Here is a 25,255-nt window from a genome sequence, read left to right as displayed (position 1 = left end):
GGTTACCTATGTATTTTCCACCTGAATACTATTTTCCCATGGTTTTGTGTCTAACTGACTAATCGAGACGACATGTTTTTTTTAAATTGGTCCAATATTGAGGGAGTCATATTTACATTGGAAACATTTTCTTAAAAATCGTTGCTGAAGCATGAAACATAACATTACCCGTTAACAGCTAAAGTCTAACGAAAGAACATTCTCTGCCCACATTACCTCAAGCTGGTTAATCTTTATATGACTTGATCTTGAACCACAAACTATATAGGTGCAGAGCCAGCCAAGATAGACTGAAATAGAAATCGGACAAATCTTATACAGAGAAGAGAGAAAAAAGATGAGTGGAATGCAGTTTAGCTTGGAGGCAGTCAACATTTTACTTCAAAACAGTAGCCTTGAATGACATTGATGCACAAGAAAGCTCAGTTGTTTTGGCCTTGTACGTGTGCATGCATGCATGTGTGTTTGGCTGAGTTATGGGTACAAGTCTTTGCGTGGTAAATGATGATGTTAGTGGTGTAACCTTGGCAACAGTCTTATCTGGTCCCAGACCAAACCAGTGTAGACCTCCTTCGTTCGGAGTCCTAGAGAAGGGTTAAAGGAATGAGGGCACAGTGTTGGCAATGATACTGAAGGCATTGCTTTCATTTCAGTTGCCAGTGTAGTCAAATCCCCCAGAAATCAACCACAAGCAAATTGTCCAAAATACAGAGGATAAAAAAAAAATGTCTCGGCATTGTCCTTATAATGTACCACCTGTTCAGTTGAAGTAGTTTTAAGGCATATTTAAGCTTTTCTCTCTCCTTCAGTTGCATCTCAGTTTGATAATTTAAATTGTTTAAATGGAAGAAATCACCAGGGCCTTGCTAGTTCTATATGATCTAAATCAAAATGTAATCTATTAATAATCCACATGACTGATCTTAATAAAAGTTGTGTGGTAGTTGCATTTCCTGGTGCTTAAAACTTCCATCAGATTTTGTAGTAGCCAACCAAGCAATGACTTATTCACCCTGGTGATCCTGGATGTCTATTGGATTTTTAATTTCTATCTGTAAAAGCGATTAATATTGCCGTGAAGATATTGCACTGAAATATTTCACCTGTGATCCATTTATACTCAGTTTCAATCAGAAGGTGACCTTTGATGTTCAGACACCAATGAAGACCCAAACACTAAAAAAACATTTAGCTGTGAAATCAGTACTGCTCAAAATATCCTACTGGTGTGAACTAATTCTTTCTGAGTGGCGTTCGATACAGTGATGATGAGCTGACCTGTCCACTTATAAACTTGAATGAAATATTCCTGATATGTTGCTCTCTCAGTTTCAGTGTTGAAAACTTGGGTCATTTGGGCTGAGGATTCAAGAAATGTCCCTTTTTAAGTCAGTCACCTAAAGTGTTGAATAGGCTAAATGATAATAATGACCAATAATTACATTTGAATCCGTGTTAATGCAGACAATCTACTACCATGTAATGCGAAAGGATTAAACGAGCTTCGGCAAAGAAATTGATATTGTCAACATGTATCCAATAATTATGTTTATTAATGTATTAAAAGGTAAATTGGATTATTGTTGATTAATGATGATGATAACTGACAAATCTATGTGGCTCCAGGCCCACGTCAATTACAATCAGAGTGATAATAAGATGTCCTGCGAAGTCTTTTGGAAGTCTTGTTTTCTCATAATGACAAACTGATGGCTCTTAAAAAAGAGGAAAAAGAAATTCAAGCAGACATGATGCTGTTGCTGCCATATTTCGTTCTTCTCCCTTTCGAACACTACCACATTATTAGTAGACAATAATCTGGCATGGTCCACAAAATAATAGGCTCCTGTTGTTTTACATACACTTGTTTGGTCAGCGTTGAAGCTAACAGCCTAGCTCTGTATCTCTACAGGTTCAAATCAGGACATAATACCCTGAATTTTCAATGGAAGTGTTGTGCTTCTGTGTTCATGCTAATAAGATAGACTTAAATGCAGTGGCAAATATGATGGCAGCGATACAGAGCTTAATGTCAGTGAGGGAGGGAGTGAGTGAGTCTAGGCCGCATGCCAGTGTCTCTTGTAATGGTCAACGAAGTGACTCAGACACAGTGCAGCAGTACAGTGAGATAAGTGAGGCAAGGTTGAACATTGCTGGGGAACAAGCACGTAGACTGACCATTAAAAGGGAAGGTGTGAGTTCCCCATGTTTTATAAAGCAGTCTATAAGAAGTGTATCTCTCTGCCCACCAATTACTGAATACACCCTCTGTTGGGTCTTGTAAAACAGCTTTTCTGGGGGATTTTTTTTTAGACTTGAAAAGTGTATTCACTATAAATTAAGCATGAACCCACATTGTCAGTATCAGCCGGGGCTTCAGCTGTTCAAATATGCAAGGCAATCAGGCTGAAATGTTGAGTAAAGAGAATTTTCGTTTTTGAGGCAGAAGTGGGTGTGAAGGGTGTGCTGATTGTAATGAGGAAGTGTAAATACCAACAACTTCTCTAAACGTTCTGAAGAAATGGAGAAGAATTAGAATTAGTCGTGACATATGATAATTGACATGGAAGTCACATAATAAGGCGTAAGCATTCCTACGTATGCCTACAGAAGGACATCGCTCAGGTTAATGAATAAGAAATGGAGATAAATAACTTTACAATGACACAGGACAAAAATAAACTTTACATGGATGAATGCAGATATTCTCTGTCGTTTTTCAACCTAAACCTTTTTTGGTTTGATATAAGAGGATGGTGAAATAACTCATGATGCCATCAGGGATTAAATCCATTCATTTATGCCATCATATAATGTACAAAGCTCCAGGCTTGACACTAACAGGGCTTTTAAGGGCCTTTCTCACAGTCTGACTTTTGTTGGCATTTTTCATTTGACATATATTCTATCTGGGCTCACTGACGATAATATTATTCACTAAAGAGAAGTGCGCTTATTCACAAAAGACTGTCTATATGGTATAAATAATGTCTTACTGACAAAGAAAATGCATGGTGGCATTTAGACAACTCTCAGATTTTCTTTCCCTGTCACTCTCCTTTCACCTCTCTTGACACCCTCTTTTTAACACGTCTTCTCTCTCACTTTTCTCTCATCTTTCTTACTTCTTGCACCCACTTCTTGTCTCTAACTTTATCTTGTCTTCCCCCTCACATCCTCCCTGTTCTGCAGGTGGTACGTCTGTGCCAAAACCCCAAATTGGCTCTGAAGAACAGCCCCCCTTACATCCTGGACCTGCTGCCAGACACCTACCAGCACCTGCGCACCATCTTGTCTCGCTACGAGGGCAAAATGGAGATGCTGGGGGACAACGAGTACTTCCGGGTCTTCATGGAGAACCTCACCAAGAAGACCAAGCAGACCATCAGCTTGTTCAAGGAGGGCAAGGAACGCATGTACGAGGAGAACTCACAACCCAGGTGAATAAAGTATACACAAACATGGCGGCTATATTAATGTTAATAAAGTGGATACGACTCTAGAGGGAATGGTGTTAAAACGGATCGATATATTTTCTCAAACCGTAATGCAGAGCCACTGCGTTGACTTTCTTTAATGAACCCATCTGAAACGGGTGACTGTGAGGTGTGAAGTTTTCGCAATGGCTGCTGATTCGCGATGACTTCACAACCTCAAATTCATTCATTTATTCAGTTTGAATATTAACGACCGCGCAGGCACAGAGTGAACCATTGCACCCATCCCCAGCCTGCAGGGTGGTTGTAGCTCAAGACGTATCAAAACAAGAGGAGAGAGGTGTTGTGGTTTGAGCATGTGCGCATCTGTGGTCAGAATGGCGCTTAATCTACAGCTGCCTGCCTGCCTGTCACTTTGTTTTTGTGCCTCGCTATCTCCCCCATCTCCTTGAACATTTTCTCTTCATGTAGCTGTCTTACTGTAATGCTCCTTTTGATGAATTCACACAGCGTCAACGTCTCTATCTCTTTCTCTCGTTTTGCATTTAGTAATACGTCTCTGTCCCTCTGAAAGCAGACACACACAAGTGTACTAGAAATAAGCACTTGTTATGTTTTTATGTATTGAGGGACTTGTGGATATGTAAATATGTAAATATGCTTATTTTTCCCCTTGATAAAGGGCATTTTTGTAAAGACAAAACATAGCACAGAAGACAAATTAAACTTCTTATTTGCCCAAATAATGATTAGGCTCTGTGGGATGCAGACAGTTCTTACCTACTTGCTTGTATCACTCCAAATGCCTTTTTGGTTCACTGCATGCTTTGGGAAAATGCCTGTCAAACATAATTGTAACAGGCATTATGTACAGTATGTAATGAATTAGTAAGATGGCTCTCATTAGGTTTTCTGTGAATGTTTTATACACCATATATCACTATCTAATATTCTCCCAGTAAGGGTTTTCTCCAGAACTGCCTCGGGGCCGGGGGCTTCCTACAGACTGAAGTTAAGGGAGAGGAATGCTGTACGCTGGGTTCACACTGGACGTGGAAGAGCCACGGAGTTATGTCAGTTGTTGCGTGAGCAGAATCCTGGCTGCTCACACCAGAAGTGAATTTCTCTGCGTCTGTCAACAAGCAGTTCTGCTCCTCTGAGGTTTTAGGCTTATCTCTGTCTCTCTGTCTATTTGTGAATCTGCTAGACGCGCTCGCTCGCTGTTTAGACACAACTGACATATACGTGAAATAAGTACCTCATTTAAAAAACTTAATTATAAACCGCAGTGATGCCACGCTTTTTCTTTATGAATATAGGGGATGGATTTTGAAATTTGATTATGTGGGAGGGTAATCAGGGTAATTGAAACCCTGGGAGCACAGCAGGGAGAGAAGTGAGGAAAGTTAAAAGGGTGTGATGCATTATTTATCCTTTATTGGAGATCAGAGACTATTTCCCTCCTATATAGTATATAATTTATATCGTTTATTGTAGAAGAGTTTTCTAGCCTAATGGCTTACAGCACATGAAAAAATGGACCAGATGCCGAATCTATAGCTGAAGATCACACCCGGACAGGGGTTATGTAGAAGTCTGTAAAGCTGGCTTGAGAGGGGAAAAAGTCACCTGAGTGGGTAAATGGATAGGACATCAATGTATGACAAAGATTAAAAAGAAAAGAGCTCATTGATAGGCGAGTGTTTTGTGTGGCAGTGACTCCTTGATTGCACCTTCAGAGTTTTCATTAGTTATTTCCATGACATTTTAATTAAAAAAAAAAAAAACTAAAACCCCAAGAAAGATGTTTCCTCTGAAGTTTCTTCCGATTTCTATCTAGCTTGTTTTCTGTTGTTGAACTGTTTCTTGTTTGAACTGTTTTGAGAAAATGAATTAACAGGTTTATCTAGCCAGTTCAAAGTGATACATCCTCTTCTTGTTGCTCAGTTCCTCAGTGAGATTGTTCTTTCTCAGCTCCCATGGCTGTAATCTTGCAGACAAAAAACGCCACTAAAAGGCAACCAGAGAGAAGAGGAAGCTGTATTAACCTTGAGCTGGTGGGTGAGCCTCATTGCGCCATGAGGCTGCTTTGAAAGAAATTCCTGGTTAAAGCAAAGGAAACACAAACACACACACACACACGCACACACCCACACACCCAGTAGCCAGGCATTACACACAAAGACTGCTATTGTCTGTGCGGAGAAGGCAGTGGCAGTGACACTAACCAATGGGTATCAGTCCACTTAAGAATGCTATAGAATAAACCAATGGCGTTGAGCTTCCAGAGAGACTAGTATGTGGTTTGACTGCAGCTGAGCTCAGCACATGACTTTGACTGAAAAGCAGTAAGGATAAATATTATCTCACTGCCTGAATGCAGACAGAATAGTTTGATAAGACACTGCTTTTACCAGCCGTGTTTCTATCCACATAATTAATTCGCATTTTGAAGTATCTTATTAGAAAAGCTGTTTGGAAAAATCTGATAAAACTTCATAAATTGTGAAAACAAGTTGTTACGCTCGCTTGAGGTGGTTTGCAGGGATGATGCAATAAATAGAACATGAAAGGATTTTTGAGGTATAGATTCTGATGTAGCGACCATTTAGCTCACATGACCTTATCAACTTGTTCTGCTTTCTGTGTCTTTGTGGAATTTCCAAAAACATCCAAATGCATTTCTTTGTCTCTGCTAATACTCGCTAACATGAAAGAACTAGTTAAAACTTGCCCAGTTAAAACAATTGAAATACAATTGTTCTCTCATACATGGGGATGGATAGCCAAGCCATCTTGTTTTGTGTCAGGTTCACAACCTGTACTTCTTTTATTCTGTGTACTAGCAGATTAATGCCATGTGTGGCAAATAAATACGCCGTAGCAGAGTTTATTCGCTCCAATGCGTGTATGTAAACGTATCAATTTGCATTTCTATTTATCGTCATTTTCAAAAGTTTGTTTGAAATTTTTCATGGCAATTCAATGGAAACATGGCTACTGTGTTCTTTAATTTTGCATTAGTTAATATATATGAGAACACTGGCACTTATAATTTCATCCATTGTGACGTTTTTGAGTGCTTGATAGTTATTGACTTAAATGACATTGAATGGGACTCCACTGTAGTTTCATAGCTTTTTTTTCAAATCAGAGTAAAGGATCCGAGTTTCTTGAGAGCCCTAAATTCGGTGTGGTTGGATATGCTGCGTTGTGATACTGTACAGACTTCTCCACTATGTCTTCTTCAGAGATTTAAAACCTCTTTTTATTATTACTTTGTTTAGCTTTAGAGATGAAGAAGAGTTGATGTATTTCAGTAAAAGCTTGGGTTTCCATTTGTTGAGCAACAGTCTGCTGAGTCTTGACTTATATAGATGTTAAGTTGTGTGTGTGTGTGTGTGTGTGTGTGTGTGTGTGTGTGTGTGTGTGTGTGTGTGTGTGTGCAAAATGTGACGTATATTTACTGTGTATAATTATGGTGGAGAGAAAGAAAAGGCGTTTGATGTTGTTCACAGTAGATGAGGGTGAGGATGAAAGTGAGTCAACTGTGAGAGAGACTTAAGTATTTGCACTTACAGCCCATATTCAGTCCGAATCAATACAACACAGTCATCACTTCCTCCTTGTTTGCTTCACTTACTTCCTCTTCTGGCTTCACACTGCACAGCTGAGACATTTTCGAGCCTCAGAGTTGACAAAGACCCATACACAAATTAGTTGGGTTTTTATTTATAATTTTCTCTTACACCCATGTTATTGTCATTTGGCTGGTTATTGGTAGTCGATCCCCTAAAAGGACAGTGTGTAACATTTAGGGGGGGTTATTTGCAGATATTAAATATAATACTAATATGTATGTTTTTTTTAATCCGTGTATAATTACCCAAAACTAAGAATCGTTATGTTTTCCTTAGCTTAGAAAAAGCCATTTATATCTACATAGGTAGCCGTTCGTCTTCCGAGTAGTCCGCCATCTTGTAACGCCATGTTTCTACAGCAGCCCCAACGGACGATTGCTCTAGCGAGAGCCTTTGGTGTTTGTATTTGCTGAGCTGTTGATGACTTTATATAGAGACTTCTAGCGATGCATTCTTTTTTCTCACTCTTTTCTTGGCTGATTACGATGTTTTTATAGTCTTACCTGCTGATTCTGATATTTGCTGATTCAGATTTTCAACAAAATATATAACTGATTGCGAGGCCCCACACAAACATTCTTCACCACTGTACCCAAAAATAATTCCAACCATGTCGGTATAAACTGTCAAAAATTCTTTATATTCCTTCTGTTTATTCTTTTACATCTCTCTGGGCAGAATATCTCTGCTCAAGTGAGGTAAAACTGAAGCCTTAGAAAAGAAAAGCGTGAGGTGCATCCCCTGGTGCACTTTTATCTTCTGCTCGCGAAACTTTCAGCACAGTGCTTTTATCTTCTAAAATTTTAAAATGTAATGCCCTCAAAATGTTCTTTAGACTACTCATATCAGCTCAAGACAGTTGCACAAGCCACAAACCAATAATGTTGCTTCCCTACTCTGTAAGCCACTGAGTAAAGTGTGTGTGTGTGTGTGTGTGTGTGTGTGTGTGTGTGTGTGTGTGTGTGTGTGTGTGTGTGTGTGTGTGTGTGTGTGTGTGTGTGTGTGTGTGTGTGTGTGTGTGTGTGTGTGTGTGTGTGTGTGTGTGTGTGTGTGTGTGTGTGAAAAGTGTGGTAGTTCAGTTCATCAAACTGAACTGAACTACCACACTTTTTTCAATGAAAAGGTTTAGATAATTGATTTGTGTTTAGAAATGATCTTCTCCTGTTAGTCTTGGTTTTAACAAAGCTGCTTTCTCTACTGCCAATGTATTGGTTTACTTAGGAAACATATATGTTAAACATTGCACATTCTACAGTCACTGAGCAGAGCAATACAGTAGAATCAGTGTTTCCTCAGAAAAAATCTCCCTCCTCCATGGGTCTAACCGGATACTGCTTTGACCTTTCTGTGAGTCTGTTTGAACGTCTTCCTGGGCCAAGCTGCCATTGCATCCTGACCCATCGTCAATATGTCCAGCTGGTAACAGGAAGTGGTTGGCTCATAGGCTGCAAGATGACGCAGCTGCACCGTAGAACAGTCTGCACTTCAGAAAGTGAACTGGAGGCTAATGATATGTTGTGCATATTATTTGTAGTTGGGTGTATATCTCTGACTGGCCGTTGGCTTTGTTTTAAACCAAGTACTCTACACTTGAGCTGAGTAGTGTGTACATTTTCACATTCTCATTTTTTCCTGTTTATTTTGACAAAAACTGTGATGTGAACATCTTAATAGAAACGAAAGGTCAGGTTTTGGGAATTCCTTAACATTTTATGTGATAACCAGGGAAATCAATACTTAGTTGCTTGCAAGTCTCTCTTGAAAGACTATGTCTTAATGCAGAAAAGTAAATAATCTGAAATTTAAAACCCAATTCTCGACATGATTGCCTGTGACATTTATGTCCCACTGGCACCAACTGGTATAAATCTATGGAACCATTTGGCTTCTATGAAGTAGAAGGGAAAAGGGACCTGGACAAGAGCAGCACTGTATACAAGTTGTGTCTAGCTTCTCTCTGTTACAACTTTTGTATTGATATAATATCAAGATCAGCATTTAAACATGTCACTATAGACTGGAAATTGGGATGGAAATGTTCACAATTTTCTGACATTTTAAAGGCTAAGCAATATACTGATGAATCAATTGACAATAATGGTTAGTTTCTGCCCTACACACTGGGCGAATTAACAGTTAAATCTTCACATCTTCCAGCCCTGAACTTCACTGCCCTGAACTCTTTTCTTTACTTGCTTCCATCATCCTGACCTTCCTTTACTGACAGCGTATAACTCCAATACTTTGCACAATAGAATAATGCATTCCAGACATGCTTTAGTGATACTATGACAATAGTCGGTAGGAACAACTTCCTCAAACCTCTACTCGTTCTGCCTTCCATGTAGCTGAACTACACTTTGGGCTTCAGTGGCAGGTGCCATGAAGAGCCTTTCACTCAGCAATATTCTGGATCAATTTGTTTTTACTCAACATGACAACATTCAGTTGTTTTATAAATGTTTAGTGAGCTACTGCTGTTCATAAAATGCATACATCCAAAAGTTAAGAGATTTGAGTCCACAATAAAAATGCTAATTGCTAAGATGAAGGCTAGATGTGCTTTACGCCCCAATGACAAAGAACGTGTGATACGTGCACACTTTGCATGAGGCCTTTCTTTCAGTGGGTCGGGACAGTTGCTTGGCACTGTTGTGTCTCATGGCACCAGACAGTTATGGCTCCTGTTGCTACTTGTTACAGCACCTGGTTGTCTGAACATTTGTGTTTTGGATATAATTCCTAAAGTTTATTTCATTGCACAAGCTCAGGTCACATCCGGCTACTGCTATCAATCCTAGATAAAAAGATCAGAGCATGAAATTCATTCTGCAGCTGTTTACAGTAAAGTGCTCCGGTTTCATCAATGATTTATGTAGTCAAGCTTTTGTGGACAGAGAAAACCCTGTCATTGTATGGTACAGTACCTCTGGCATTTGCAAATGTCATTTGCACCCATTCCTATTTTGGTTCATCAAGAGCACGCCATCTTTAAATATGACTTCCTATTTTCTGTAAACGAACATGACGTCCATGTGAAACAAAGGTCTTTCTCTGTGAGCACAGCTCTCGACTTTTACTATATTAAAACACATCTTATCACTGCAGCTATGATGCTGTAGGAAGGGTCTTTGTTTGAAGTATTGGATGGAGCCATGAGGAAATCCTGCGGTGCATGACAATGATGTCAAGCCAAATTGATTACAGGAGATAGTTTGCATGGGTATTATTCATTCCTGTTTTATCAGTAACTGCTGGGCGCAGTTTAGTTTGACAAAGTAGCTACTCCCACAATAACAGACAAAGGAAGTCATGTTCTTTATTTTCTATTTTAAATATTAAACTTTTGATACATTTGGACAGTTTGGTGGATCAGTATAGTTATTTAGGTTTTAAGATTGTGCAGAGTGGTCTGCTGCATGTATTGACTTTCTGGTCTTGGATTTTACCTCAAATCTCTGTTTCCCCACAGACTGTGTCCTCAGCTATCAAACCGTCTAAATAGAAAATGTTTGTTAGTAAGTCAGTTATCTGTTTATTTTGCACTTTACCAGTAATAAAATTAGTAAGACCTGAAATCTTTGGCCTTATTTAGCACAGGATGCCTCAAACAAGGTTTTGAATTTATACTCATGCAACTAAACTGAACTTTAGCTGCGTTATCTCATTCTCAATGTGATTTACTGTAGCGTATCCAAGCTTTTACTTTTAGCCCTTAGCCTAGCCGCCGAACCGCCATCATTACTGGCAATGGAAAACACCTTTCACTCTTCAGTGGTTGCGGATGTTTCAGCTTCAATTACATTTGCTTAGCTTGGGGCTCTATGTGCAGATATATATTCACTCACTCACTCACTCACACACACTCACACTCACACTCACACACATAAATAGCAGAGCATCATGGTTATTTATGTCACTGGTATCAGTAAGCAGCCGACTCATGAAGTCCTCACACTATTAGATTATGGTGATTAGCATGATGCAACCCACTAGCTTCTCTGGTCCTCAGGGTGCAGCAAGCACTTGCTATTTATGCACACAGAGATAAATGAGCAAAGATATGCACTAAGATATTGTTAGTCAACTGTGTAGAGAGGATAAAGCTTTAAAAAGTGCCGCTCTCTGTTGTTGTTTTTACTATCTTTATCTTATCTTTCACAATAATCTGATCTAATTGACTAGAGAGGTAAACGATTTCAAGAGAGATTAGATTAAATGCAAGGACGGTGATAATCTGCAAAAACATTTTTAATATTTTTGCTGAAATTCTCATTACATCCTGAGAGCATTTAATAAATCAAATGCTCCTACATAAACATAAGATAATGTGGTTTCTGTAGCTGTCGCAAGACCATCCAATCATTTCATTCGGCCCGAATGCGATGATTGCCGTTTTCTGCCTGTTCACTCATTGCTCCTCGCCAGAGTCTTCCAAAAGATGCTAAGCTTTAACAGCGGTTAGTACGAACAATAGCCAGGGTCGTCTTTTATGATGATATGTCATTGCTTAAGTGCAGTGTGTGTTTTTGTGTGCGTCTGTTTGTGTGTTAGCTGTCATGGCTGTTTCCTGATGGAGATCTGAATTGAAGCCAGATTCTGAGAGTTATATTTTTAAAGTGATGACTAGAGCTAAATGTCAAACCAGAATTTCAAACGCATAATTCATAGTGTTTTCTTAGTTCAGCAATTGCATTTATTTTTAATTTCTGTGTATATTTTTTGAGTATACCCATTATTAAATTCAGTGTCCAAAATAGTATTAACCTCGGCCCAAACGAAGCGGATTCTCCCTTTGCATATGTTTCACGGTATAAACTGCAACTGCAACTTCATTTTTGCATTGACACTGAAAAGGGCACTTTTGGGAGTCAGGAGGATGGTTTTGAACATCGTCAACTAGGGTTGTTAAGGGCTATTTTAAAGTTGTTGTTATTTTTGTGTTTGATTGTTTTGTTGATGGTTTTACGTTGAACTAAGCAAGAGGTCTGGAAATGAATTTGCTTTGTGATTTAATACTGTTATATTTGCATTCGGCCCTGCGACAGACTGGCGACCTGTCCAGGGTGTACCCTGCCTTCGCCCATTGACAGCTGAGATCGGCTCCAGCACCCCTGCGACCCTTAACTGGATAAACAGGTTACGGAAAATGGATGGATGGATGGATATTTGCATTCAGTTGAAATAACAGCAACTGTGATCAGAGCCTTTGATGTCTGACACAGTGTAACATCTGTTACAGTGTTACTGTCTCTTTGATAGACTCATAATTTAGTCATTAAATTGCATTAAAATGGATTGTAAAGGGCTACAGTTAACCCATGGTTCTATATTTCGCTGTCCTGTCAGTGTATTTGTCTTTTTTGTCAAGATACTTAATCCTGATCTAGCTTAGTTGATTTTATAAATCGTTGAAAATAACTCTTGGTAGCTTTGGAAAAGGGCTTAGTTCTTGTTTGATCTACATTTCCCTTTTAGCCTTGAGCAGGGTAAGGTTGACCCTTGCTTGCTGGGCTTTGGTGTATTAGCGCCGTGCGGGGCTGGTCTGGCTGGCCGCGCTACTTTATCACAGCCAGCAGGAAACAGGAAGGGAGCAGCCAGCTGCAAGGTCGGAGGTCAATCTATAGCATGAGGGGGATGGTGGACAAAAAAGTAGTGTTCAGAAAAAAAGGGTTTGGCCTGCCGTCGGGGTTGTGGTTAGGAATGAGTGAGAGACTGAAAAAGTAAACACTTTAGACATATGACGATCGGAATCCAGAGTAGGTCAGCAAACCATTCTCTGTATGGCTGTAGCCCACTGACTCTGCTTTGTCCCCGTCTGTGCCACAGAGGCTTAAAGAGCAGCAACAGTTGTAGGAGCGCTGGCTACTGCCCAGTACACACACACACACACACACACACACACACACACACACACACACACACACACACACACACACACACACACACACACACACACACACACAAACACACAGTACAGAGCTGGTATTGTAGGATGGAGAGGGACACAAACTAAGAGAGACGGAGGGATGCTACAACAGATATCGGCTTGTCGATAGGAGATTAGATTCCAACCTGTATCTCACTTAGAATTTCAAGTTAATATTCAGCCAGCCTTCTGTAAAGCTCTTTCTATCATGCCGACAAAAAGGAAAAACACAACAAAGTCTCTCATTCACTGTGCGAATCTTGTGCCAGAGAGAGCTGTGCCACCCTGTGAGCTTAATGCCAGTCAGACCAGTGTTCACTTTCACATTCATTCTCTATTAGTGTAACATAAAAAAACGTCCAAATATCGTATGTGAGACTAAAGAGACTAATAAGTCCATGTAGACTATACACTGTGTGTATACGTTACGTGTAGAAAAAACCTAGACTGGTGGATATCAGATTGTTTGGGAGCGTTTCCTGAAATATATTGACTTGAGGCTATTGACAACTGGATATTGTTTAAAAATCCTCTGAAATGCACTTATCACATGTTAGGGGATGACATATGCCATTTCATATGAAGCATCCTGTGCTTTTGTGGGTATGGTAGCTTGACTGTGTCTTTTGCCTTAACAGCTCCTTGTTTGTGTGTGTCAAACCCCACAAGTTAATAACTGTGTTTCTTATTCATTTTTTCTTTTTCTTTTTTCTTTAAAAGAAAACTATTTTATCAATCAGCTTCTAATGAGTGATGGTGTCCTACGTGAACATTCAATTTCCTGTCGTTTCGGACATTTTTAGCAATCATTCACTGGTTCCCACTTTTCCATTCTGATGATTTGTTGCTTCTTTTACATAATTGTTAACTGAATTTATTTTGGCTTTGGACTAATGGTCCAACACAACAAGACATTCGAAGATGTCATATTAGGTTCTGAGACACACGGATGTTTTCAAATTGTTAGTTGCAACCATAATTTAAGTTAGATTTTGTTATTATTTGTTTAGAAAATCTCACGGATTCGATACAATACTAAAAAAGCGACACATTTTAAGACGGTACTCAAAAAGTTAACCTAAATGTTGAAATGAAAGCTTTCATTAAGATGTTAATTCCATGTATACACTTGAGAGGGAGGATACCTGTCTTCATATGGTTGCCCTGTAGATGAAAGTAGAGCAGGAGGTGGTTCGGTGTAACTTGGAGGAAAGCAAAGGGTAGAGAGAGGGTGACAGGAGAAAGGATGAGACTGCAGCTTTAAGGCTCAATAGGCCAGTCGCGATTAGGAAGCAGAAGAAACAGAGGAGGACCTCCTGCTGAGATGATAGCTGATGAAGAAAATACACAGACATGCAGTGTCACAAACAATCTGTGGTGACACTGGAAAGGGAAGACTTTCACAACTACGGCTGCACGAGCACCTCAGGGGAAAAAGCCAAGAGAAGTTAAAGTCTCATTTCCCCCATGGCATCACTGATGAGGGTAGCCCTGACTTCAAAGACACACAGTCCCTGCATCTGGCTTCAAGTCTTTTTTCGCTGTAGATTTCAAGTGGGTAGAGCAGTTCAAAAGATTAGACTTCCAGCTACAAGATCATTTACTGCTGAGAGGGTATAAATGTAATGCTATAATTGCAGTTTGCAAGCATTGCATTTTCTCTGAGGTAAATTATTACCCTAACAAGCACCGTTCTCTTTTGCTGGGTTTTTCGACGTACACTAATCTTATTCATCCATCTTCACTCACTGTCGTCCTTCCTCATTCACTTTTTCCACTCCCCCCTCCTCGCTCCACTCATAGGGCTCATAGTGCAGTGTAGGGCAGCTGCAGTGTAGCCACGCTTTCATTGCTGCCTCTCTTGTGCATGTCAATTCACCCTGCCCGACAGCCAAGCACAATCTCCCTCTGTGCTGCCTCATAAATCATGTCCTTCTCGGCATTACACTTCTAATGCTGTGCAGGGGGTGTGGTGACATTGTGTAGCTTTGTTGTCTCATTTCCCTAGTCTCCTTGTTTTGTACCCTCCCCTCTCGTTTATGTGTTCCTCAGTAATACTGTTCTCCTCATCTTCCTTATTCTGTCATCTTTTTTTCTTGCCTCTCCTACTCTTCAGTCCTTTCTCAGTCACTCTGTGATCATATGTGTGTGTCTATGATCACTGTCTGTTGTTTTCTTGGAACTAGTATAACAAGTATGACACTCAACCACTTGCCCCTTGCCCACACAATGGCTAGGCTAACACCACCCGAAAGATCTACATCTACAACCACCGCACCCATCAAACAGTGGCAGCAGATCGACATGCAATTTTCTGAACTATAATGTTTTATCCTCTTAGGGTTAAGAATTATATATGACAAGCTAGTTCACAGCGAGGTGGATTGCGACACACATTTGTACACGCGTACCTTGTTGAACGTCTTCCCAAAGCTACCAATTGAGCATCAAAAAAGTAATACATCTCAAAGAACTGTCATCAACTCTGAGCGTTAGATGTCACTAGTTTCAAAACTAATTCCCTACTAAAGGAAATGAAGAAACAAGTTAAAAATCGAATCAGAGAAGTGGGATATTATTATATTTTTTTTGGTGGGGGGGTTTTTCAGCCTTCAAGAATGCAAAACAGGTTACTATTCAAAGTTGGCTGAGGAAAATACATGTTAATGCACCTTTGAATATCTTTAATAATTTTTTTTGTCAGTATTTCACTTGCAAAAGAAAAAGTTGGTTCTTCCTCATTATCATGTAAACTTATCAATATGAGCAGAACTCTAACAACTCAAGTTATGTTTTTATTTTCCACTGTACTTGCAAGCTTATTGGCCTCTGCCACTAATTTTAAACTACTTTTTTTAATGTCCCCGGCCTCACGCAGGATTCACATTTTTTTCCAGTTCACCCTCACCGCACATTTGGGTTTACCAGCTCCATCCGACAGCCTCCCCCGCGATCTGAACCAACTCCCCACCATGTGGTGATCAGTTGACAGCTCTGCTTTCCTCTTCACCCGAGTGTCCAAGACATACAGTCGCAGATCTAATGAAACGACCACAAAAGCGATCATTGATCTTGGCCTAGGGTGTTATAGTACCATGTACACTCATAAACAGCCCTATGCTTAAACATGGTGTTAGTTCTGGTTAATCCATGACTAGCACCACTTGGGTTTAGATCATGCAGGCAGTTCCTACCCATCACCCACCTCCAGGTTTCTCCGTTGTTACCCATGTGTGTTAAAGTCCCCCGTTACAACTATAGAGTACCCAATTAGAGGACTGTATTTTCTCCTAATGCCAATCTTGGTAGGTAATTAGAAAACAGTGTTCAGTGAACTTGAAACATTATAATTATTCATACGCCCCATCAGTAATACACCCAGTATATGCTGTGCCATCTGATTTAAAATCAACACAGGTAATGCTAATAAAATACAAATGTTCTGCATTTTTCTCGTAAAGCTGTTGTATTGGCTGATGACACTGTAACCACAATGCAATGATGAAAAACGGGAAATCTCACACTCTACTCGTTTTTTTCCATAGGCGGAACCTCACCAAGCTGTCGTTGATCTTCAGCCACATGCTGGCTGAGCTGAAGGCCATCTTCCCCAATGGTCTGTTTCAGGGTGACAACTTCCGCATCACCAAGGCAGACGCTGCAGAGTTCTGGAGGCGCGCCTTCGGGGATAAGTGAGCCAAATTCTTTATTACTTTTTAAACATTGAATGTTCTATTACCACGGTGATTTCAAACTGGCATTCTGGAACCCCACAGGGTTCCTTACAGGGTGTTCTTAAGGAAATGAGTTTAATGAGAGGTTGCTACACTAAGAGAATGTATATGTGACATCTGAGGGCAATAGTTTCATTCCCTTTGCTCTTCTTTCAAAGTAGTCACAGATAATGAATACCTTCTCTGCAACACGTGTTGGGTTACTGAATACAGGGCTCTGTTGACGTTTGTTTTTTGGGGGTTCCTTGGTTTTAAAATGGAGGACAGTATATCATATACAATCACACACGTTTTTTTTCAACTTTATCAGACTTTTTCTGTGAGTGATGTCATACCCAATTAAGTCTTGGAACCACAAGAACATTTTAATAGCTTTGTTTTCCCAATACTACATAATGATGCATTCATTTCCCCATTCATTAGGTAGCTGTGTGGCTTATATTTCTGACATTTACATCAGGAACTGACCTAGACGTGACCATTCGGGAAGTAAAACATTATTTTGCAAATGTTAGCCTAGTTACATTGAAATTCATCTGAGGATAATCGGCGGTTCGATCCCCGGCTCCTCTAACCCCAATGTAGAAGTGTGCTTAGGCACGACACTGAATCTATGGAGGTGGCCCTTTGCATGGTAGCGTCTTCAATCAGTGTATGAATGTTGACGTGAGTGGGTGACTGATGACACGTCGTGTACAGCGCTTTGAGTGATAGGAAGACTAGAAAGGTGCTATACAAATGCAAGTCCATTTACCATCTGTATGCTTATCTGGTAGCTTGCATCAGGTTAGCATTCATGACCAGTGACCTTCAAAGCTCTATTTTGGAATACTAAAATAGCGCTTACGCAAAATAGCATTTCCTTTTTTCACGTGAATCTTATTAAAATCAATGTCACTGCACGTCGGGTATGTCGCAAGGATCTTCACAATTGTTATTTATGATGTTTTGATGTTTGATTTCAGTTTTTGCAAGGGGATGTAGTCATGTGTTTTGTTTTGTGCGTTACAGGACGATTGTGCCTTGGAAGATGTTCCGTCAGTCTCTCCATGAGTTTCATCCCATCAGCTCGGGACTGGAGGCCATGGCCCTCAAGTCCACCATAGACCTCACCTGCAACGATTACATCTCTGTCTTTGAGTTTGACATCTTTACCAGGCTATTCCAGGTAGAAATCATACACAAACACACACACACACACACTCTCTCTCTGCATAATTCTCCTTGTGTTTTAGTTGCATTGTGAGATAATTAGAGGAGAGAATTGCAAAGGACAAGGGTTCATAGAAGCCTGCAAGACTTTCTGATACTAATTTAATTTGAGCAGCGCATAATGAACTTAAACAGATCTGCCACTTTTTGTTTTTGCGGCCAACTCTTATCAACTTTCCTCTGCTCACCCAGTACAGATGTTTGGTAATGATTTAGTCCTCTTTATGGAGCGTCTGTTGTAGCTTCATAAGGCACAGACAGGTCTGTGTTTTTCCAGATAGAGAGTCACACTGAGATCCTTCAGAAGGACAGTCAACCTTATATGCATTATCATGTTATCATTATAAGATTGTTCTTTCTTACTGCTAAATGAATAATAAACAACAAGGAAGAAAATCTGCGTAATAAGTCCCCGGGCAGAAATCGAACTAACTTTTCGGGGCTGTAGAGTGTCCGTTCATTGAGAGTTAAAGAGTTGTTTTACTTTGCCATACCCAAAACCTGACTCAACTTTGTATTTGATAGACCACACTACTATGCAGGCACAGAATGAAGAAGCAGGAGGAGGAAGGTTTTGTAAAATAAAAAAATGGAAAGGACAGAAGGAGGGGAGGGCAGAGGGCAGGTTTATCGCACATGATCTCCAGAGCTTATCCATAGTATGTAGTGCAAGTATTTTGTATAAACATTGTAATCAACACACTACTATATGAAAACCACTGATGTTTTATATCATCTCATCTGTAAGCCATACTCTGTATTTTAATCTACACTGTCTATTACCTCTTGCATAATATGTCGTATACAGTAGTATATGTTGTTTATATAACATTGTCCCCTGCTACTTATGTGCAGAACACAGATAGGCTTAATGAAGCCTAAACAGATTACAGACATTTCCTATGACACTCCCTCGCAGAATAGGAAGTGAGGCTGTGGCCATTTTAAGCTCTGTCCTTGATATGCAGTAGATTACTAGTAAGCCCTTCAAATGTCTCATGCAGTATCTTTAGGCTGAAGGATGTTCACACTCATACACCAATAAACAGTATTGTGCAAAGTTTAGTTGCCCTCTTCAGTCAAGTGTAAACAGAGCGAGTGAATTGAATAAGAGGCAACTGAAAAATGTATAGAAAAAGCTACAATTCTTAGATGCAACAATATCTACCAACAGTATAAAATGAAGTCAGTATACCGCACTCTTCAAACTTTTGTTTATTGACCCGCCAGTCTGCAATCACATTACTCTAAAGGGTAAAAGAGAGATGTGATACAAAGTTTAACATGAGTCCAACCTGTGACTTCCTGTGTGCAGAAAGTATAAATAACCAAAATCTGATTTTAATTTGAGCAAATATGGTGACAATACGCGAGAACAGCAAAGCCCCCTCTCTGTGGTTTAGCCTAATAATAGCGAGATGTTGTGCAGATTGAACCGTACCCGTTTTTCTGCAGCAGCTCTTTTTTGTGCTGTATGTGTTCATTCTACTTCCTTTCACACTCTTAAGACAGACGGCTGAGCAATTGTGAAACCTCCTACTTACGGTACTATTGTATTATTAAGTATTATCAATTATTTCATATTTTTTGCTTAAGTCTTCACCCCTTTTTGTTCGGGTGGCTTGACTTGATTTCGGTAAAGTTGTTTTAAAGAAAGAAACATAAAGTTGACTTTCATCTGCTTTATATACAGTATGGGAAGCAGTCTGCTTTTGTCCATTTAACCTTCCCCATTCTGTGGCTCCAGATGGCATTGAATGAGTTGCCTGCCAAATTCTGCTTAAAGGACCTTTTCACACTGCTTGGCCCAGGTTGAAAACATTGTAAATCACACTGAAGTTCAGTAAATTGTTGTTGTTCAGCATCATCCCTGATGCAATATATTTCTCCATTACTCTGCTCCTACTATGATTGCTGTGTCCAATCACTCACTCGTTTGATGAGTCACTCGTTCTCTTTCGTTTGTGTGTAGCCTTGGTCGTCACTGCTGCGGAACTGGAACAGCTTGGCAGTGACTCACCCTGGCTACATGGCCTTCCTCACCTACGATGAGGTCAAAGCGCGGCTACAGAAGTTCATCCACAAGCCTGGCAGGTAAAACATACAGAGAAGGAAACATGTTTGCATGCACACAGACACACACACACACACACACACACACACACGCACACGCACACACACCTTGTAATGCAGTCTGAATAAAGATGTTGGTGTCATTTGGTGCTCCAGAACATCATGGCACTGGTACCGAGCATCAATGGCCTGATTGTACACTGAACGCTGATGTCATTCTTTAGGCTTGCCTTGTGTCGGGCCACGTTGACATCGGAGCAGTTATTGGTTGATGTGAGACTTTTTAAACTGTACATGACAGCTTACTGTCAGTAGTGATCAGTTTGTAGCATATGTAAAGCAGTTGTTTTGCATCTAAGCTAAACGTTGACTTCACCGCGACTTATTTTTTTCCACCTGTCCAGTATATATATATATATATTAGTGTGCACCATTTGTAAGACACACTCCGCTTTGATCACCTTTTTTTGAGCGTAACAAAGGGTGACACAACTCCAGCAGGTCTTATCTCTCATGTCTCTCTCCTCAGTTACATCTTCCGACTGAGCTGTACGCGTCTGGGCCAGTGGGCCATCGGCTACGTGACGGCAGATGGAAACATACTCCAGACTATTCCCCACAATAAACCCCTCTTCCAGGCCCTCATAGATGGCTTCAGGGAAGGATTGTAAGTCCACAAGCATTTTGTTTGGCACACTTTTATCTGTCATTTTCTTGGGGGGTTTATTTCAAGACCTCTGTGGCTGGGTATTAGTCTTCATTTGACACAGTTTTAATAAATTGTCAATAAGTCAAGCTTCCTGTCATATGCAGAGCTTCTCCTTGTTACCACTTTTTCTTCCAAAAAAGCATGCATCTCTGTATAAACTATGCAGCTCTGCTTTGCATCCCAAGATTGAATCGGCCTTTCAGCTCTAAACCAATCCAGCCATATCATATTGCCTGCTCCCATCATTCCAGTGTTATCATAACCAGAATAAAACAGTTGGTTTCTAATGTGCAGCTCAGTTAGTGGTTTAGCTGGATGGCATGAAGCTCATCTTTTTATTCCAGCCTTGATTGGTTGGTTTAATAAAAGCTATGATTGGCCTGCCCCAACCTGTAATCAAATCATGATGGGGTTTTTTTTAAACTGAGAAAGCCTATACAGTATATTGCCTGTATCTACAAAATAATTATTAGTTGGTAATTACATTATCTAAACCATGTGTAAAATAGTCACGTACTGTACATGCATCATCTTGGTTAATATTGAAAAATGATTCTGGATCTAACAAATGGACTGAATAGATGTTTTTCTTGCCGCAGCGCAGCCTGTTAGGAATACATTCAGTATAATCATGATGATAACTTTCCTCTTCATCTCCAGCTATTTGTTCCCTGATGGCCGGACCCAAAATCCAGATCTGACAGGACTGTGTGAGCCTTCGCCCCAAGACCACATCAAAGTCACACAGGTCAGAGCAGCATGGTTCTCAGACCGAATCCTAAGTCTTTAATATGTTGCAAATTCTTGCTATTCTTAAGCAATTTGTTGTAAATCTCAATTGACCTTTTTTGGCCACACACAGCTCAGTGAAGTTCTTCTAGTAAAAAAATTATGCAACAGTCCACTAGTGCATTACCAAAAGAAAGCAGAAGTAGAAGACATGATAAAACACCACATGGTAACTGAGTTTGGCAAAAGTTAAGTCGCTGATTAACCAAAATATTTAAACAAATAGCATTTTTTCTCTCTGATATTTATGTTTTATAAGTAAGATAAACTGGGTTTTCACTGTGAAAAAAATATGCAGGCTCAGCTAATACAAATGCAGGGAAGGTGGTAGAAGCTTATGGGATTCACGCAGAACATTATTATATAGGTAAATTTAAATACCTATATTTAAAAATGGATATTAATGTTGAGTCATCTTCTTTAAAGTTCACTTAACTTAAACAGTGTTTCCAGATTTGTGTTCATCAAACTCTGTTTTGAATGGATTGAGTTAAGAGTAAATAAAGTTAAAAAGAAATGGTGCCTCTCCGAATTGATAGTTTTGTTATTCAAGCATTTGGTCTTTTTTCAGTGCAAGCTTCCTCTATTGTTAAGCAGTACAGGAAACCCCATCAGTCTTGCATTATTTCATACAAAACTGTGAATTGTGAAATATTGTCCAGACCAGTCTCTTTTTTATTTTTTTCCTCTGGCTTACATTTCTTTTCAGGGTTTTGCAAAGGTGTTTATGAACAGACTCATTTTGTTTCAGCACAGGACTGAAACTAAAAATACGCCCCCGCATTTTTACTTGGCTCCTGATGCCTCTGGGCTCTTTCGAAATGATCTCAGATGGTGTTAGTACCGTATGATGTTACTGTGTTTAGGCACTGAAAGCTCATAGTTGTCTCATTTTTCCCCCCTCAGGAGCAATATGAGCTGTACTGTGAGATGGGCTCCACTTTCCAGCTGTGTAAGATCTGTGCCGAGAATGACAAGGATGTGAAGATTGAGCCCTGTGGTCATCTCATGTGCACTTCGTGTCTCACTGCCTGGCAGGTAAGAGTGTGGGTGGATGGAACAGGTTTGTGTGGGTTGATTGCTCCAAGTTAAATGTCATAACTCATACCTGTTGAGAGGAGAACTCACTGCTGAAGTGTTCTTCTCCGCCGAAGTAACAGACATATAAAAGCACATAACATCCTTTCATCTCGGTGTGCTATTACATCTGCCTCTCTGCCTGTTTCAGGAGTCAGAGGGTCAGGGAACCGGATGCCCCTTCTGTCGCTGTGAGATTAAGGGTACGGAGCCCATTGTTGTGGATCCTTTTGACCCCAAAGACAACAGCGGGGGCTCCTGCAGGGGCATGTTCGGTGCTGAGGGTGCTCCATCACCCAGCTATGACGATGATGATGACGACAGAGAAGACCCCCACCTCATGATGAGCAAACTTGCGTGCACGAAGGTAATACTGTGGAAAGACCTTGACTTAATGAAACTAAAAGTTATTTCAGTTTGTGTAAAGTTTCCAGTCATGACACTGAGCAAGCTGTTCTGTTTTTTTTTTTTCATTGATAAAACATTAAGGCACTTGGCCTCGTTGGTTTGGTGCCCTAGGTGCATCTCATTGGTTCCTGCTGTCCTCTTGTCTTCTCTGTGTTTTGCCTGAGAGACCCATCTCTGAACAGATGAAACACTCCCTGCCTTGCCCTTTTCACTTTTTGTGAGCTTCAAGCTCACGGCTCATATCTCAAGTCTTTCATCTCCATCTTTCATGGTGCCAAGATAGCAGCTTTTTTTTGTGCCTCGGTATTTGATATGTGGGGCATTCTCCTGTCGTCCATCTTTTATGTGCCTCTGAGAAACTCTGAGTGCATTAGCCTGCTTCTAGAGTAGGTGAATACTTGAGATCACACACTTTGATGTGGTCACTGGAATTTTTTGTCTTTCATGCTGACCCAACTTCTTTCCCATTTTTAACCATTTCTTTAAATTTACACTATGTACTTGGTCTTACTTTATAAATAATTTGTGTTTTTTTCGTGTTGAAAGAGTGAGTCTTGGATTCATTCATTATTTTCGTTCCTTTTTTCTTCAAATGCAGGTCAAATTGAAATAGAATGCATAGCAGTGTATTTTATTGCATTTGCCATTAGTTCTAGACAATGCAAACAGTGTAACAGTTTTACCACAAATAATTTTGTTAAACCATAGGAAACTCTGGGCCTTGAACATTTTTTCAATGACAAAAAAACATGACATCCAGTTGATTAACTCAACTGAGCCGGTTCTTCTAAACACATATTAAAATATGTAAGAGTTTAAAAGAATAAAATTGGCGTATTTATTTATTATTTTATCTAGCAAAAAAACATTAAAGTAGCCCTATAAAGCTTTACCACTTTTTCCCTCTTCTTTAGTGTGTTATATATATTTTTGCACATGTAAAAGGTCTGTAGAGTGTAAAACCTGAAGTCCACGCCTAAAAGGAGTTACCCTCCCCCTCAGAAGCTCCTGAGCTGCCTGAAACGGCTTGATTGAATTCTCTCCTTCACTTCCCTAACTTTATGAGGTCGCAATGTTACGGAAGTGGCGTAAAACTGCTTCCGACTAGTTTGGCTCGCCCTCAAACAACAAAAGAGAGAAACGGAACTGAAGCTCACATCCACCATGGTATAGTTGTTGTGAATGCAGTCTCTCGCCCAGGCGGCCAGGGTTCGAATCCTGTTATGACCCGCCGTTCAATTGTCAAGCTTTAGAGGAAGACTTTTTTGAAATGTGAAACATTGACCAATCACAACATAGCGGGAGAGCTGACCAATCAGGGCAGACTTTGCTTTTTGGAGGGAGGAGCCAGCGCTACAATGGAGCATTTCAGAGAGAGGGTGAGAAGAGGTGCTGCAGGACAGCCAGGATGAGAAAAACAAGGCGGATTATGAGCATTAACACATGTAAACATGTTGTAACTGTAACTTGAGATAAAAATATGCACCCGGAAAATAGCATAAAAGGGCCTGTTTAAACAAAATAGCACATACCATTAGAATTAATGTTTCAGCATGATTTGGAGGGGGTTTTACTCCATGACAATGTCAGCCTTTTCCTGCAGCTCTTGATAATGATTTTTGACTTTATTTATATTTATTTATTAATCATTTCTGCTGTGCCTACTTACAATCTAAAAAAAGTTAACTTGACGGTGTTTTTTGGATCACTTGTATCATGAAAAGGTGCCATTAAACAAATCCTGATTCTGGTGTTTTTCGTATTCTTTCCTGTTGATCCAGGTGGAGCGCCCCCCTTCACCTATGTCCATGGCTCCTCAGTCCTCTTATCCCCCTGTGCCGCCCAGACTAGACCTGTTACCACACAGACCTCCAAACCCCCCTGGTGCCTCCAGCCCTGGGGTCACCAGTAAGGTAAGTGAACATTCACAACCAACAACACATTGAGCGGGCAAGAGGGGATATATTAACATCAATGTGATAAAGCGTTTACATATTTCACAGTCACACAGCATCTTCAATATGTGGTTTATTGTCCAGCTTATGTCTGGAGTTATGTGTCATACAGGTCAACAGGAAATAGTGCTGTCACAAAAAAATATATATATTTTGTGTAGATGGAATTTAAACATGATTTGAATGCCATCACTTGCCATTTTTGTTGTGATATAGAAGCCATTTCAGTTTCCCCCCCAAAATCAGTTTGCTCTGGGTTTTTTTTAACCTTCTGCCAAACTCTAGTACTCT

The 25,255-nt window shown here is 40.1% G+C and overlaps 1 protein-coding gene across 1 annotated transcript in view; it reads left to right on the top strand.

Annotated features, from left to right (window-relative positions):
- cbl (Cbl proto-oncogene, E3 ubiquitin protein ligase) overlaps positions 1-25,255 on the top strand; it is a 35,228-nt gene that overhangs the window by 2,000 nt on the left and 7,973 nt on the right. Inside the window, exons 2-10 of the mRNA XM_054616038.1 lie at positions 3,193-3,440; positions 16,553-16,699; positions 17,753-17,909; positions 19,926-20,047; positions 20,556-20,693; positions 21,396-21,483; positions 22,431-22,562; positions 22,753-22,968; positions 24,791-24,922. Coding sequence (XP_054472013.1) covers positions 3,193-3,440; positions 16,553-16,699; positions 17,753-17,909; positions 19,926-20,047; positions 20,556-20,693; positions 21,396-21,483; positions 22,431-22,562; positions 22,753-22,968; positions 24,791-24,922 — 1,380 coding nt within the window. The remainder of the gene's footprint in view (positions 1-3,192; positions 3,441-16,552; positions 16,700-17,752; positions 17,910-19,925; positions 20,048-20,555; positions 20,694-21,395; positions 21,484-22,430; positions 22,563-22,752; positions 22,969-24,790; positions 24,923-25,255) is intronic.

This window comes from Anoplopoma fimbria, chromosome 1, assembly GCF_027596085.1.
Source record: "Anoplopoma fimbria isolate UVic2021 breed Golden Eagle Sablefish chromosome 1, Afim_UVic_2022, whole genome shotgun sequence".
NCBI lineage: Eukaryota > Metazoa > Chordata > Actinopteri > Perciformes > Anoplopomatidae > Anoplopoma > Anoplopoma fimbria.
The sequence above is the reverse complement of the archived record's forward strand: the minus strand, read 5'-3'. Positions and strand labels throughout refer to the sequence as shown.